Below are 18,080 nucleotides of genomic sequence, written 5' to 3'. Positions count from 1 at the left end.
CATTGCTATATTATAAAATTCAAGAATCAAGAGTTGAGTGAAATAATTTCTGCCTCTAAACTATTTTAGACTAATAAGAATGTATACTCTTTTTCCTAAAGATATTCTGAAAAGGAGATTTTACATTGTGTCTTAAATTCATTCTGATTACAAAACTCTCCATTTGATCACCAACCATCAAAAGATAGTTTATAAAAAATTTAAAATAAAAATTTTAAAGCTGCTCAAACAAAGACTATGGGAGACTGGATAAAATGACCTCTAAATTCCTGTTGAATTCTTTGATCTAAGAGCCTAGGTTTTATTTACCCAACAATGCTTTTGAGTGATCAGTGGCATTGAATGAATTTTTATTAAACAAAATTATAATAGAAAATAACACCAAAGCAGAAACAAACAGATGTTTCTGCTAAAAACAAGTTTAAAAATAAAAAAGATAGTTTATCAAGCAGTCATATTGCAAAGTAACTCTAAGAAACCTGGAACAACCTAGGAACCAAGAAGCCTGGAACAAGTGAGGCAGAGATCCCCTTGTATCAGGGACCAAAGAGGAACAAGAAACTCTTAGCTCTCTACAGAGCTGGCAGCAAACGCCCCCAACAATCCACACACAGATGGCAAGATTTACATCGCCAAGTGGAGAGAAGAACTGGATCTGCCCATGCCTGAGGGAAATGGTAAGTGGTCCACGAGGAGCTGCTTGGCCAGCCTTGTCTATTTCCATCACAGTGTGGAAGAAAGGGATGCAAATGGATTGGCCAGTTCTCGGCCAGCAGAACACAAGACTAACAACTGTACCGGAACAGATCTCTACTCTCAGGACAGCCGGAGAAGCCAGTAAAAATTGATAGGAAATTCTTCCTACAGAATCACTGTAACTAAAGAGAAAGTATCAAACAAAAAAGAACAGTTAAGTATTGTGGGCCTTCACATTTCAAGGCCATTGGGACATTGTGGAAACAGCTTTTTGTTGGTCTCCTTTAAAATTCTCTTACCTTTTAATGTTCTAAAATTGACTAAAATAATGAAAATTATTAAATATCTATATGTGTCGTACCTCATTAACCTAGCAGCAAACATAGCCATTTTTACTTGCTTCCTCCTCTATAATACCCCAAGCTTAGTCAGTTGAAATAGTGGGATATGTCTCAGCAAGCAATACACATTGCCTTGAATTACTCCCTCACAGGATAATATGCAGTTCATTCTAAGCAGTTGTACCCCTTTGTGAACACTTCATCATTCTTGATAAAAATATGCAAAAACAAGCCAAAAAAAGGTCTCCCTAAAAATGCCAGTGCATGGCAAGCCCTATGAGAGGAGGCCATAGTTCTAAGATCTTTTGTTTCTCTATCATGTTGAATTTCAGAATATTTTTTAATCTAGTTTTTATAAATGTTATTCCTGAAAGACTTTGGAAAACAACTGTTTACATCCACTTTTTATTGGATTCTTGCAATCTATGTGCACAAGGAAGAAAAACAGTTAACCTGGTTTTGCATTTATTTAGCATCAGTCCCTCATTCTGTGGCCCACCATGAGGTTGGCCAACAACGAAAGCACCCAGGCCACTGGTCTGCAATAAATGCAGATGGGCCCAAAGGGAAGAGATGAGCAGTAAAACTACAGAAAAAGAGGCACAGGGCCTTCAAAATCTCACATAATCAGCCTATCCTTTCTGTTCCCTATTAGAGGACTATAATGGGAACCTAGACTCATTAAGAATAAGAAGGCTAAGTACAAACCATGACTTTGATAAGACTCAAAGTAAATTTGGGGAGGCCAATGAGAATTTGGAAAAATTAATAATTTTATACAACTATTCAAAAGGCTGACCTCGCCCTTTGGCCACCTTTTTTTCTTTGACATGTAAACAAGCACGTTTATGGATGTGCCAACCATCTGTAAAGCATTGCACTTGATACGTGTGAGAGGTGTCCCTGTTCCCAAGAATTTCCACCTAACATAACATTAATGTGGTGAACATTACTAAGTCGATCCTCACATCTTTCCTCTCCATTGATAATTCCAGTTATTCTAACCTTTCTGCAGAAGTTTTGTGGCATTATGTATAAATCTTGCTTGAGGGAAAATTATACTCTTCATTACATTTTGATCGCCATTGAGAATTCAACATCATAACCACACCTTAAAATACACTTTACAATGTATTATAGCCTAGACTTGTTATACTGGCTTCCCCTGTTCATTCCCAGTTGATCAACTTCCAAAATCCTTGGTTTTCCAAAATTTCATAAATGGGTCATTTAACCCATTTATACCTTCTATTTTGTCATTCCAGCCAAAGATATAATTTAGATTAATTTACTACAAATGACTGAGAAAGAATAAAAAGCACTCCCCCAAACTAAAAACCAAAGGACTCTACATCTCAGAGGGGTTCCAAAACATGAACCAAAAACCTATGAAAATCTTAATAGTTAAACACAGAGAACTTTGGGCTTCTCACAAACTAACATTGCTATTTATATTTAGGATGATTGTATATAATCATTTTCTACATATTACCACTGAGATCACCCACAGTGAGCTGAACAGTTATTTTAGTTTCATTCTATAATCAAACAAAACTAACTTCAGTGAAATTAATAATTCAGAGCCTACTAATTCAAGAATTTATACACGTATCTCTGTACATGCTAGTCTTACCCAAAAGGGAAGAAAGAAACCACCTCTCTGAGGTGATCTTTGAGACTCAAAAGACCCTATAGACCAAATATCACCATTATCAGTCAGCTAAAATAACTAGAATTCTTCTCATTAAAATCACTTGTTTGGGTTAAGCCATTAACCATTAGAATCCCTTCTTTGGGTTAAGTCTTCTGAAAATCCCAGAAAAACAGTAGTGTTAATGAGATACCATAATAACTCATTTCTTCACAGTGCCTATGATATCCAGTGAAGGAGATTTCATATGCCTATGAAAAACTTCAGAGGGGCCGCCCTGGTCCAGACCCCTCATTTTACAGCCAAATTGCTGAAATGGCCTTTTCTGTTTTCTGCATGCATGTTCTTCTCCTTCCAAACCATGCTGCATACCAATTAGATTAGTTTTCTAAAACATTTCTCTCCAACTTAAACCAATGCCCTATAAAAAGCCAGTGGGAAACAGGATCTGCTGAGTAAACTGATGAGGTAAATATAAGGCATACTTAGGAATAAAAATTTAGGTTTTAGGAATAAAAACCTATAAACTGTTAACAGGCATTTATCTATTAAAATATTGCATTCAATATTACTAATTATTCTTTCCTGTGATGAAGCATTCAGAAGAAGCAGTATCTGTAGTGTGATTATATCCACAAGAAAATGGAAGCACAAAACCCCTTTAAAAATGCTCTGTAACTCAGCCCTTTCACTAAGTCACAAATTTATCATTAAAAGCACAGTAATCCCCAAACAATTAACTGCCAGTCTCAAAGGTCTCAAATCAATGTTCAGGGCATTGAGCAAAAAAAATTTCTAATTTAGGGCACTAATTTCTGTTAATTTCATAAAAATGGCAGGTACTTAGTACTTACAATTTGCCAAACACTTCATAGCTGACAGTACCCAGTGAGGAAGTTCTTCTGCAGAAAAAGGAAAATAAAAAGATGTTTTATTCAATTATATATAATTGAAGGGATTATATACACACTTGGTATCATAAGAATGATACTTGCCCAAGTAATATGAAACATACCTGCTAATCACAAATCACCTGCTTATGTATCAGAACATTTAAAAGATAATTTTTCCTTAGCAGTGATGTTACAGCACGTGATTATATAAACCATAACTATAAATTTCTTTAAAGACAAGATGCACTTGTATAAGTTTTAGGGAAAAGAAGAAATCTGATAGTTTGTTCCAAAGAAACACACTAACAAACAAATCAATTATCCTAAGAATTTTAGAAAGAGAAGAAAAAAACATAAAAAGCAAAAGTATGAGTCATCAAATGCATTTATGAAACCATTTCACCAGATACCTTAAAAAAAAAGTTAAATTCTGTATGTCCGATGTCCAATATAAGTATCATTTTACATGTTTCAATTTTCAAAGTGTCTTAAGGCAAGGAAGTTCCACTGACATATCAATATAGGTTATTAGTATTACGACAGCCTTAAAATAATAATCACTAGCATTGCTACAAAAAAACCCAGCTGAGCCATTTGGTACAGGGTCTCTTCCCCTGGCCCTGCCACAGACATCTGATGAGCGGGGCCAGCACTCATGCTTCCACTTCTCACCTTCTCCACTATCTGTGAAACTGCAAAGACACTGGTTGGTTGACTTGCATTAGAGCTAATGAACCTGAGGCTTGTAAAGTGCTCTCTTCTTTCTGAAGAATGTACTTAATAAAATAAAAGACAACTGATCGGGGCTTCCCTGGTGGTGCAGTGGTTAAGAATCCACCTGCCAATGCAGGGGACACAGGTTCGAGCCCTGGTCCGGGAAGATCCCACATGCCGCAGAGCAACTAAGCCCATGCGTCACAACTACTGAGCCTGTGAGCCACAACTACTGAGTCCACGTGCCACAACTACTGAAGCCTGCGCACCTAGAGCCCATGCTCTGCAACAAGAGAAGCCACCGCAATGAGAAGCCTGCACACTGCAACGAAGAGTAGCCCTTGCTCACCGCAACTAGAGAAAGCCGGTGCGCAGCAACGAAGACCCAACACAGCCAAAAATAAAAAATTAATTAGTTAAATAAATTTTTTAAAAAAAGACAACTGATCATCCAACTGGTAGCTGAAAGTATTCATGTTTGCTGTACTCAGAGAATGTGGAAGGATTTTAGATGTACTTCAAAGGCAACAATAACCCCCTCATTCTATGTAATTTAATTTTATATGTTGATATTAAACTGACAACTCATGAAGTCACAAATCTGTTTATTTCTGTTTCCTAATGTTCTTCATTCCTGATAGAGGGGCTTTAAAGGGGAAGTGTTTCATGTTTCAAAGACACATTCTGCTCATGTCAGGAAACATGGCCTAGAAAAACCTCTTCCTCTCTCACTGCTCAGGCTCCTTCTAGGCCAGGTTTGTTTGCTGCCCAGGAGCCTCCAGCCCTACATCTAATAATAACTTACAAAAGCCCAAAAGTACTATACCATCTTCCCACATCCAAACGTCATTCTAGCTCCAGCTAATTCCTAGGGTCAAGTGTTTGAAGTAAAAGAAGAGTCCATCCAATTCTGTTCTATCCCTTGTCCAGGGGAAGAAAATTTTTTAATCAGTTTGGGGATTCTGGCTCACTACAGTTACCAGGACCTTATTTTTCCTAATCAAAAACCAGGATAGGCGGCTGCTAAATGTCTTTTTTCCCAATTTGTAAACTGGCTTGGAGGAAAAAGTAAAAAATTAAAGTACCTTCAACATCTGGAAAGCTACCTTTATTAAAAAGGAAAAAAAATGACATAAACCAAGACTATCCCAGAAAATCTGACACAGAGACAACATAATGAAAAGGTCAGTGAGAGCTCTAAAAAAATCAGTCAGACCCCGGGACCCACGTAAAAACTGACTCAAGCTTTCTGTTAGGCATTAAACTTACTCACTTCTCAGGTATTTTCTGGGGATGATAAAGAACCACTTAATGCCCTGTGTGGCTAACACTTAACTAGCATCTGGCTGGATCTTGCTGAGGCTTTCACTCCTGGGTATTCATCTTTCTATGACATTTCCTGACTCCAAACAATGAGTTTAAAGGTCTCTGGAAGTGAGCTAAGGCTATATGTAATGAGGGGGTAAACATATGTAAGGTTTAGGGAAGGGTCAAATAGAAGCTGATGGACCTGTACAGCCAATGTACTAGGTCAACCGGGAACAAAATGGCTTTTATGCACTTACTTGACTTGTCATCAAGGATAACAACTCCCTGCTTGCTCACACTATATACATTATGGATGATGAACTTGGAGTTGACAAGATTAACGTCTAAAACTTCTTCTAAGGAATCCAGGCCAAGGATTTTCTGTAAACTAAAAAAGATAAATAATGATTAAATTAATTAGTTACTTTAAAAAAATCATTATCTGCCCAAGAACTAGCACTGTAAAAGATCAGTCTTTAGAATGTGCTGTTTTCGTACATTTCACCCAATCTTTGTGGGGCAAAAAGGCTAGACATTGTATATATAAAACAAACTTAAAAGAGATCATTTTGTTATTAACATAGTACTACACTAATTTAAAAACACAATACACTGAATGTCAAGAAAATGACTTTTTAAGTAAAATATTATAATAACAAAAACTAGCTTATCCAATGATGAGAAACTGCTGTGAGTATATCTTTATAAGAATTAAAAAAAAAAACTTTCTATGACCTTGTTAACTTTAATTACCTACTGTACATCAAATATCTAGGAGACCAAATTTTCCATTACATGTTTCATTAAGCTTAAGATTTCAGTGTAACTAGAAAGTTTAAAGACTTTTACATCACTAATTATTAGAGAAATACAAATCAAAACTATGAGTTACCACATCACACTGGTCAGAATGGTTACCATCAAAAAGTCTGCAAATAATAAATGCTGGAGAGGGTGTGGAGAAAAGGGAACCCTCCTACACTGTTAGTGGGAATATAAATTGGTGCAGCCACTATGGAAAACAGTCTGCAAGTTCCTTAAAAAACTGAAAATAGAGCTACCATATGATCCAGCAATCCTACTCCTGGGCATATATCTGGAAAAGATGAAAACTCTAATTCAAAAAGATATATGCATCCCAAGGTTCACTGCAGCACTATTTACAATAGCCCAGACACGCAAGCAACCTAAGTGTCCACTGACAGATGAATGGATAAAGATATGGTACATATACACAATGGAAATTACTCAGCCATAAGAAAGAATGAAATATTGCCATCTGCAGCAACACGGATGGACCTACAGATTATCATACTAAGTGAAGTGAGCGAGACAGAAAAAGACAAATATTATATGATATCACTTATATGTGGAATCTAAAAAAATAATACAAATCAACTTATTTACAGAACAGAAATAGAGTCACAGACATAGAAACAAATTTATGGTTACCAAAGGTTAAAGGGGAGGGGTAGGGATAAATTAGGAGTATGGGATTAACAGATACACACCACTATATATAAAATAGATAAAACATCAAGGATTTACTGTATAGCACATGGAACTATATTCAATATCTTGTAATAACCTATAATGGAAAAGAATCTGAAGCTGTACACCTGAAACTAACACAATTTGTAAATCAACTATAGTTAAATTTAAAAAAACAAAAATAAAAATAATTAAACATTAGGTAATTTTGTACCAGTGGCAAAAAAAAAAAAAAAAGAACTTTTAAAGTTCTATTCTTAACTAGTATATAAATGACAACAGAAAATTCCTAGAATTCAGTTAAATTATGTTTGCTAAGCAGCATAGCTGCAAATAATGCAATCAAATTTGAGAGTTTTATACACAGTTTCAGAAAATTAAATATGCAGAGAGTAGTAGAGAAGCAAAACAGAAAAAAAAAGAGAAAAATACTTGAAGTTCTCATTAATACCAAATGCACATACTATGATAATGTCATAGTCTTCCATATCTCTTCTACATTGGCCTCTGTCAGCTGTCTGCGGTGGACAAGACGGCAAGCCGGCACCTCTCCAATAGCAATGCTGTGACGCTTGTACCACATCTCAGAATTCTAATTGGGGTGGGGGAGGAGAGTAAGACAGAAAGAGAGAGATTAAGTATTTCAATAGACAGAGGTATGATTTTATGAGAAATTTCTTTGATTTGGTTATTTTTAACTTGTTTTAAAATAATAATTTGAAACATTAACTTTCTTTGCATGGACTGCAGAGTAATAAAGTATGACTCAAATATCAGGTCATATCATAAATGAATATTCAAGAATTGCAAAAGAGCTATGGCAATAAGCATGACATTAGCTATTTTTCCCTGTGGGAGTTCCAACTAATCAGTGTAGTAGCAGTAAAATAAAATTTCATTAATTCAAACTAATTAATATCAAGGAATATCTATCCAAATTCACACTGTCCAAATTAAGTGATTGTTTAAAATAACATTAAAGTTTATTACTTTCAAGAATTCTCTGTTTTTTATAAGGAAAGATCAAATAAGTACAATGTTAGATAGCAGGCCCCAGATCTTAGGCATCTGAAGAAGGCAGGAAAAAAAAGAGCTCCACAAGGATAGCTGGAGATGGCCAGGAAGAAAAACTAAAGCCCAGAGAAGTTAAGTAATTTGCTCAAAGTCACACAGCTTTAGCGCTTCAACATTCTTAGCACCTCCCTTCTCACATTTAGGCTACTACACAGAAATCTTAAAATTTCCTTTTGGTAATCACAGAGAGGAACTATGAACTTTTAAAGGCAAAACATATAAGAAATCACCTACAAAGGATTTTTATAATAGTTTTTTGCATAAGTGTCATTATAGTAAAATCTTATTAATTGGAAAAAATGAACTGGAAAGTTGTTTTTTTGATGTGGTTTTTGGTTTCGTTTTTGGAGAATTACTGAACTACAAAAGAAACTTGAAGGTCACATGGATTTGTGACTTTTTTTTTTTTAAAGTATCCAGATTAGGTGTTCTCTTTTAAAGGCAGGAATATCAGTTGTTGCATTTGCCTAGCAAATCCACTTCTAAAAGTTACCTTAAAGATATACTCAACTATTTATCTGTAAAGGTACTGTTCATTGCATTGTTTACACACATACTGAAAAAGCTGAAAACATGGTACATATCTAACAGTAAAGAACTGGATAAATAAACCATAATCCTTTATAGACATGATGCAGATATTAAAAATGATGTTGAATGTTGAATAACATGAAAAAATGGACACAATACACTGTTCTAAGTGAAGAATATAGGCTACCAAAACAGCACAGCACGATCTCATTTTGTTGTTAAAAACATGCGTGGAAAAAATAAAACACAACAAAAATGTTAATATTAATTCTCTGTGGATGATATTATGAGTAATTTTTTTTCTTTTGTCTCTACCTATGAACAATTCTGTTAATAACAGCAATAGCAGTTAACAGTTTCTGAAAACCTGTGTGTCAGGCACCTTCTAAACACTTTATAGATAGGAAGTCACTTGATTCTCATAATGACCTTACCCCAGGGGGGTGTTTTCATTCCACTTTCACCAAAAAGAAAACTGAGACACAGACACAGTGAATAAAACAGAGAAACAAGATCACACAGCTAGTAAATGAAGGAGCCAAGATTCAAATCCAGCAGTCTGTCTCCAGAGCTCACACTTGTACTCTCCACATTACACTGCCCCTCAGCAAACACAACAAATCATTTTATTTGCCTCACTTCATTTTATTTTATAAAATGGCTAGGCAAGAGAGAGGATAGGACAGAACAAAAACAAAAACGAACAAGCAAAGTGGAGGCAGAGATACAAAGAGGGCAAGTAAGATAGAAGAAATGAATACGAGCTCAGGTCCTTTAAGAAAGATGGACTGGTTCTCTATTGACTACTAACTTCATCAACCTAAAACCTGCATAAAGCCCAACTGGGGAAACAGATCCTGCTCTGCCATTCTTCCTCTGGACAGTCCTCTTCCTCCGGACAGCCCAAGCTTTAGAGGAACTGTAGCAAGTGAGGAGCTCAAACCTCCACCACTTGATTTAGGGGGAAGTACAAGAAAAGGCAAGAGCAACATTATCAGAAATATACATACAGACGACCAGCGACATGACAAGCTGTGGGGGAAATGTTTGATGGATCTGAGACACTGGTATACCACCACTTCAGGGCTGATGAAAAATTAGAAACTGAAAACAGAAGAGAGAAGAGAGACGACACTGTCCTCTTCATTGGTGCACGAAAGTGTGCTAATGACCAGCTGGTCTTTCTAAAGGTTCACAGAACCAAAAAGAACAAAAAAGGGAAATTATTATATTGATGACATAAATACACATTAGTTTAATATGGGATTTTACCTCTTTTGTATAAACAATACTGGATGACATTATAATGAAAAAACGTCTGTTGAATAACCACTCTACTGATGGGGTCATATTAGGTGTTTAAACACAAGTGTTAAAAAAAATGAACCTGATTTCATGGAGCTGACATTTTAACTTGCTTAAGTACAGGAACTATCAGCTAGACCTTAATTAAGTTCTCCTCATTAGTAATGAATTAAATAGTCCTCAAATACCCTTTGTGCTCACTCAGTCCTCAAATACCCCTTGTGCTCACTCTTTCAGAGTAGTTCCACTTTGTTTTCTAATAATCTATCATCGTATTGAATACTTGACTAGACTATGAGCCCTTTTGGAGGAAAAACCGTATTACATACAACTGCATCTGTAGAACCTGGCAGGATGCATGGCACACAGTAGACAATCAACAAATCTTTGTTGAATGAATGTTAATGACTTTCAAATACGACCTCTCGTCTAAGTTCTAGAGCTTTTATCTCCATCTGCCTCTTAGATACTTCCATTTAATACAACCCACCTTTCTCATCAAACATATTTAAAACTACATTCATCACTGTCCCTGACAAATCTGCAAGTTCATATGGAGTCCCCATTTCTGTCACTGGTGCCACTCTTTTTCTTGAATTATTTTTGATAAAGCCTAAGCTGCTTGATTATTCTCTCCAAACGGAGATACAATATAACCTCTGTTAAAAAATTTTTTTTCTTTCAATCACATTGCCTAAAAATGTTTACAACATATCTTTGCAAACGTATGAACTGGACATCCAGTCCTGTAAGACTAGATTAACTTAAAACATTGGTGTTAGTACGATTCTTAAAAACTGCCATAGAAAATTTTTGACTGCATTTTATTTTTTAGCATTATGGCAATCTTAATAGTTTTCTACTGAGGATATTTCAAGGAAGAAGTACACCCCAAAAAAGGTAGTTTATTCTACAATGTGCTTAGGTTTCCCAAAAGTAGCAGAACCTACCTTTGTTCATATTGTCTCAGGACTCACTCCACAATCTTCCATGTCCCAAACTTCACACTTTCAACTGGTAATAATTATAACAAAGTTCAGGAAGAGAAGAGAAAGAGAGAGAAGAGGAAAATTATAGAATAGAAAGGAAAAGGAAATTATAAGGGAGTTTTAAGAGAAAACTGCTCAGTCTAAACATATAAAAACAGCTACCATATATTCAGTCACAGTGTCAACAGGCAAGAGTGAAAAAATGCAAAAGCCAATCCTCCTGTGTTACTAGTCTCTCAGCTATTAACGGATGATATTGTTTTAAAGTGCTTTCAGACCATTGTTTCCAAGGGACCGACAGAAAAACTGGACTAAGCCTGATGGTTCACAGACTATTTCTTATCTTTCCCTCTGCTAGTCCTCCAGCTTCTGTAATGGCACTTACCATCACAACTGGCCTCACTGGGATATTCTCTTGTGAAGTGCCTGGTAGGGGATCATTCCATTCTGGAAATTTAATAACATCCTTTTGATATGGGGGCCTCTTTGGATATGGTCTCAGGGGTGAGGAAGGAGGAAATCTAAAAACCAAGAAGAAAATATTATTGCAGTCAGTGGGAAACACAGATATTTTAACAATAGTCCCCACTTCTTTTATCCTTGAGAGTTTATATAATTCCAAACTTCAGGTAATGAATTCATACTTAAATCATTACACACGGCTAATAGTACCCAACAATGTATGATTTTCTTAAAGCATTCATTCGGCCACAGCTGATGAGCCTCTTGCAGGACATGCAGACCCCACACCTTTTCCTCGTCTTCTTGGCCAGGTTGGCTGCGCCAGCTCCCCCCAAGGCGGACGATGAGGAGGAGGAATGATCCTGCAGGCAGTCTGCCAGATTGGCAATTTGAAGCACACTGTCTGTACGGCTGCTGAGTCTGCTGTAGGGGAGTGAAGGGCTGTCATGACGATGACTCCTGGAGCCGTGTGGCTGACAGGGTCTTGGTGCTCTGGCCGGGTGTCAGGCCTGAGCCTCTGAGGTGGGAGAACCGAGCTCAGGACATTGGTCCACCAGAGACCTCCCAGCCCCACGTAGTATCAAACAGTGAAAGCTCTCCCAGAGATCTCCATCACAACTCTAAGACCCAGCTCCACTCAACGACCAGCAAGCTATAGTGCTGGACACCCTATTCCAAACAACTAGCAGGACAAGTACACAACCCCACCCATTAGCAGAGAGGCTGCCTAAAATCATAATAAATTCACAGACACCCCAAAACACACCACTGGACATGGTCCTACCCACGAGAAAGACAAGATCCAGCCTCATCCACCAGAACACAGGCACCAGTCCCCTCCACCAGGAAACCTACACAACCCACTGAACCAACCTTAGCCACTGGGGACAGACACCAAAAACAACGGGAAATATAAACCTGCAACCTGCAAAAAGGAGACCCCAAACACAGTAAGTTAAGCAAAATAAGAAGACAGAGAAATACACAGATGCTCCAGATTAAGGAGCAAGGTAAAAACCCACCAAACAAAACAAATGAAGAGGAAATAGGCAGTCTACCTGAAAAAGAATTCAGAGTAATGATAGTAAAGATGATCCAAAATCCTGGAAATAGAATGGAGAAAATAAAAGAAACATTTAACAAGGACCTATAAGAACTAAAGAGCAAACAAACAATGATGAACAACACAATAAATGAAATTAAAAATTCTCTAGAAAGAATCAATAGCAGAATAACTGCGGCAGAAGAACGGATAAGTGTCCTGGAAGATAAAATAGTGGAAATAATTACCACAGAGCAGAATAAAGAAAAAAGAATGAAAAGAATTCAGGACAATCTCAGAGACCTCTGGGACAATATTAAACATACAAACATTCGAATTTTAGGGGTTCCAGAAGAAGAAGAGGAAAAAAAAGTGACTGAGAAAATATTTGAAGAGATTAAAATTGAAAACTTCCTTAACATAGGAAAGGAAATAGTCAATCAAGTCCAGGAAGCATAGACAGTCCCATACAGGATAAATCGAAGGAGAAACAAGCCAAGACACATATTAATCAAGCTATCAAAAATTAAATACAAAAAAAATATTAAAAGCGGCAAGGGAAAAGCAACAAATAACATACAAGGGAATCCCCATAAGGCTAACAGCTGATCTTTCAGCAGAAACTCTGCAAGACAGAAGGGAGTAGCAGGACATAATTAAAGTGATGAAGGGGAAAAACCTACAATTAAGATTACTCTACTCAGCAAGGATCTCATTCAGATTCCATGGAGAAATTAAAACCTTTACAAACAATCAGAAGCTAAGAGAATTCAGCAACACCAAACCAGCTTTCCAACAAATGCTAAAGGAACTTCTCTAGGCAGGAAACACAAGAGAAGGAAAAGACCTACAATAACAAACCCAAAACAATTAAGAAAATGGTGATAGGAACATACATATTGATAATTACCTTAATTGTAAATGGATGAAATGCTCCAACCAAAAGACACAGACTGCCTGAATACATACAAAAACAAGACCTGTAAATATGTTGTCTACAAGAGACCCACTTCAGACCTAGGGACACATACAGACTGAAAGTGAGGGGATGGAAAGATATTCCATGCAAATGTAAATCAAAAGAAAGCTGGGTAGCAATTCTCATATCAGACAAAACAGACTTTAAAATAAAGACTAGTACAAGAGACAAAGAAGGACATTACATAATGATCAAGGGATCAATACAACAAAAAAGATATAACAATTGTAAATATTTATGCACCCAACATAGGAGCATGTCAATACATAAGGCAAGTGCTAACAGCCATAAAAGGGGAAATCGAAAATAACAAAATAGGAAGAGGGGGCTTTAACACCCCACTTTCACCAATGGACAGATCATCCAAAATGAAAATAAATAAGGAAACACAAGCTTTAAATGATACATTAAACAGATGGATTTAACCGATATTTATAGGACATTCCATCCAAAAACAGCAGATTACACTTTCTTCTCAAGTGTTCATGGAACATTCTCCAGGATAGATCATATCTTGGGTCACAAATCAAGACTTGGTAAATTTAAGAAAATTGAAATCATATCAAGTATCTTTTCTGACCACAACGCTATAAGAGTAGATATCAATTACAGGAAAAATTCTGTAAAAACTGCAAACACATGGAGGCTAAACAATACACTACTTAATAATCAAGAGATCACTGAAGAAATCAAAGAGGAAATCAAAAAATACCTAGAAACAAATGACAATAAAAACACGATGACCCAAAACTTATGGGATGCAGCAAAAGCAGTTCTAAGAGGGAAGTTGATAGCAATACACTCTTACCTCAAGAAACAAGAAACGTCTCAAATAAACAACCTAAACTTACACCTAAAGCAATTAGAGAAAGAAGAACAAAAAACCCCAAAGTTAGCAGAAGGAAAGAAAGCATAAAGATCAGATCAGAAACAAATGAAAAAGAAATGAAGGAAACGATAGCAAAGATAAATAAAACTAAAAGCTGGTTCTTCATAAAAAAAATTGATAAACCATTAGCCACATTCATCAAGAAAAAAGGGAGAAGACTCAAATCAATAGAATTAGAAATAAAAAAGGAGAAGTAACAACTAACACTGCAGAAATACAAAGGACCATGAGAGATTATTACAAGCCAATAAATTACTATATGCCAATAAAATGCACAACCTGGAAGAAATGGACAGATTCTTAGAAACACACAACCTTTCCAGACTGAACCAGGAAGAAATATAAAATATATACAGACCAATCACAACCACTAAAATTGAAACTGTGATTAAAAATCTTGCAACAAACTAAAGTCCAGGACCAGATGGCTTCACTGGAAAATAATATCAAACATTTAGAGAAGAGCTAACACCTATCCTTCTCAAAGTCTTCCTAAATATGGTAGAGGGAGGAACACTCCCAAACTGATTCTGCAAGGCCACCATCACCCTGATACCAGAACCAGGCAAAGATGTCACAAAAAAAGAAAACTACAGGCCAATATCACTGATGAACATAGATGCAAAAATCCTCAAGAAACTACTAGCAAACAGAATCAAACAGCACATTAAAAGGATCATACACCATGATCAAGTGGGGTTTATCCCAGGAATGCAAGCATTCTTAATATACGCAAATCAATCAATGTGATAAACCATACTAACAAACTGAAGGAGAAAAACCATATGATCATCTCAATAGATGCAGAAAAAGCTTTCAACAAAGCCAACACCCAGTTATGATAAAAACCTTCCAGAAAGTAGGCATAGAGGGAAGTTACTTCAATACAATAAAGGCCATATATGAGAAACCCACAGCCAATATCGTTCTCAATGGTGAAAAACTGAAACAATTTCCACTAAGATCAGGAACAAGACAAGGTTGCCCACTCTCACCACTATTATTCAACATAGTTTTGGAAGTTTTAGCCACAGCAATCAGAGAAGAAAAAGAAATAAAAGGAATCCAAATCAGAAAAGAAGAATTAAAACTGTCACTCTTTGCAGATGACATGATATTATACATAGAGAATCCTAAAGATGCTACCAGAAAACTACTAGAGCTAATCAATGAATTTGGTAAGGTAGCAAGATACAAAATTAATGCATCGAAATCTCTTGCATTCCTATACAATAATGATAAAATTTTTGAAAGAGAAATTTAGGAAACACTCCCATTTACCATTGCAACAAAAAGAACAAAATACCTAGGAATAAACCTACCTAAGGAGACAAAAGATCTGTCTGCAGAAAACTATAAGACACGGATGAAACAAATTAAAGATGATACAAACAGATGGAAAGATGTACCATGTTCTTGGATTGGAAGAATCAACATTGTGAAAATGACTAAACTATCTCCAAAGCAATCTACAGATTCAATGCAATCCCTATCAAATTATCAATGGCATTTTTCACAGAACTAGAACAAAAAATTTCACAGTTTGTATGGAAACACTAAAGACCCTGAAGAGCCAAAGCAATCTTGAGAAAGAAAAACAGAGCTGGAGGAATTAGGCTCCCGGACTTCAGGCTATACTACAAAGCTACAGTAATCAAGACAGTATGGTATTGGCAGAAAAACAGAAATATAGATCAATGGAATAGGATAGAAAGCCCAGAGATAAACCCACACACATATGGTCACCTTATCTTTGATAAAGAATGCAAGAGTATACAATGGAGAAGACAGCCTCTTCTATAAGTGGTGCTGGGAAAACTGGACAGCTACATGCTAAAGAATGAAAGTAGAACACCCCCTAACACCACAAAAATAAACTCAAAATGGATTAAAGATCTAAATGTAAGGCCAGACACTATAAAACTCTTAGAGGAAAACATAGGCAGAACACTTTATGACATAAATCACAGCAAGATCCTTTTTGACCCACCTTCTAGAGAAATGGAAATAAAAACAAAAATAAACAAATGGGACCTAATGAAACTTCAAAACTTTTGCACAGCAAAGGAAACCATAAACAAGACCAAAAGACAACCCTCAGAATGGGAGAAAATATTTGCAAATGAAGCAACTGACAAAGGATTAATCTCCAAAATATACAAGCAGCTCCTGCAGCCCAATATCAAAAAAACAAACAATCCAATACAAAAACGGTCAGAAGACCTAAATAGAGATTTCTCCAAAGAAGATATACAAATTACCAACAAACACATGAAAGGATGCTCAACATCACTAATCACTAGAGAAATGAAAATCAAAACTACAATGAGGTATCACCTCACACCAGTCAAAATGGCCATCATGAAAAAAATCTACAAACAATAAATGTTGGAGAGGGTGTGGAGAAAGGGGAACCCTCTTGCACTGTTGGTGGGAATGTAAATTGATGCAGCCACTATGGAGAAGATTATGGAGGTTTCTCAAAAAACTAAAAATAGAACTATCATACAACCCAGCAATCCCACTAATGGGCATATACCCAGAGAAAACCATAATTCAAAAAGAGTCGTGTATCACAATGTTCACTGCAGCTCTATTTACAATAGCCATGACATGGAAGCAACCTAAGTGTCCATCGACAGATGAATGGATAAAGAAGATGTGGCACATATATACAATGGAATGTTACTCAGCCATAAAAAGAAACGAAATTGAGTTATTTGTAGTGAGGTGGATAGACCTAGAGACTGTCATGCAGAGTGAAGTAAGTCAGAACGAGAAAAACAAGTACCATATGCTAACACATATATATGGAATCTAAAAAAAAAAAAAAAAAAGTGTTCTGAAGAACCTAAGGGCAGGACAGGAATAAAGACACAGACATAGAGAATGGACTTGAGGACACAGTGGGGGGAAGGATAAGCTGGGACGAAGTGAGTGACATGGTATATATACACTACCAAATGTTAAGTAGATAGCTAGTGGGAAGCAGCCACATAGCACAGGGAGATCAGCTCAGTGCTCTGTGTCCACCTAGAGAGGTGAGATAGGGAAGGTGGGAGGGAGATGAAAGAGGGAGGACATATGGGGATATATGTATATGTATAGCTGATTCACGTTGTTGTACAGCAGAAACTAACACACCATTTTAAAGCAATTATACTCCAATAAAGATGTTAAAGAAGTAAAAAATTTTTTTAAAAATTTAAATAAAAACATCCATTCATTATGCCTATTAAATAACATTTATGAAGAAAAACAGGAATCAAACATGTGATGCATTTTTAAATAAATAAATAAATAAACCTTGGTCTGTCACTTGATTTTCATGATTAAACATGCTCTTAATGGGATGCTAGGGTAAACCATTTCTTTCACCCAGCTCAAAACCCTTACTGCCTCATAACTCCTGCTGAAATTTTTAGGTGGTAAGTATGCAAATGGAAATTACTGACAGATAAATCTTCAGTAATACTTGTTGAGGAAACTAACATTAGCACAAAAATCATTTGGCCTAAAATTCATTTTCATAACTATTTCTAATAAAGATTAATCCTCCTTTCCTTGAATATCCAACACCTCACAATGAGACTGAAGCTTCAGTCTAAAAATCCATCTTGGAGGAGATATAAAGCTTCCCAATATCCTTATTCTGCCCTTTTATACTCCTTTCTGTTTTTATTCCCCCTGGGAATCAACATCATCATTCCTTGGA

At 36.3% G+C, this 18,080-nt stretch overlaps 1 protein-coding gene across 3 annotated transcripts in view; it reads right to left on the bottom strand.

Moving 5' to 3' along the window:
* DEPDC1B (DEP domain containing 1B) overlaps positions 1-18,080 on the bottom strand; it is a gene marked incomplete at its 5' end in the record, with an annotated part of 112,042 nt that overhangs the window by 46,511 nt on the left and 47,451 nt on the right. For 2 of the 3 annotated variants that reach the window (XM_079703949.1, XM_079703950.1), the window contains 4 exons: positions 3,543-3,590; positions 5,861-5,991; positions 7,559-7,686; positions 11,379-11,514. In XM_079703949.1, coding sequence (XP_079560075.1) covers positions 3,543-3,590; positions 5,861-5,991; positions 7,559-7,686; positions 11,379-11,514 — 443 coding nt within the window. The remainder of the gene's footprint in view (positions 1-3,542; positions 3,591-5,860; positions 5,992-7,558; positions 7,687-11,378; positions 11,515-18,080) is intronic. The other variant, XM_079703951.1, reaches the window with a different exon arrangement.

Source organism: Hyperoodon ampullatus (genome assembly GCF_949752795.1).
Source record: "Hyperoodon ampullatus genome assembly, chromosome: 4".
Classification (NCBI taxonomy): domain Eukaryota; kingdom Metazoa; phylum Chordata; class Mammalia; order Artiodactyla; family Ziphiidae; genus Hyperoodon; species Hyperoodon ampullatus.
Note: the sequence above shows the minus strand (reverse complement) of the source record. Positions and strands in the feature narration are given on the sequence as shown.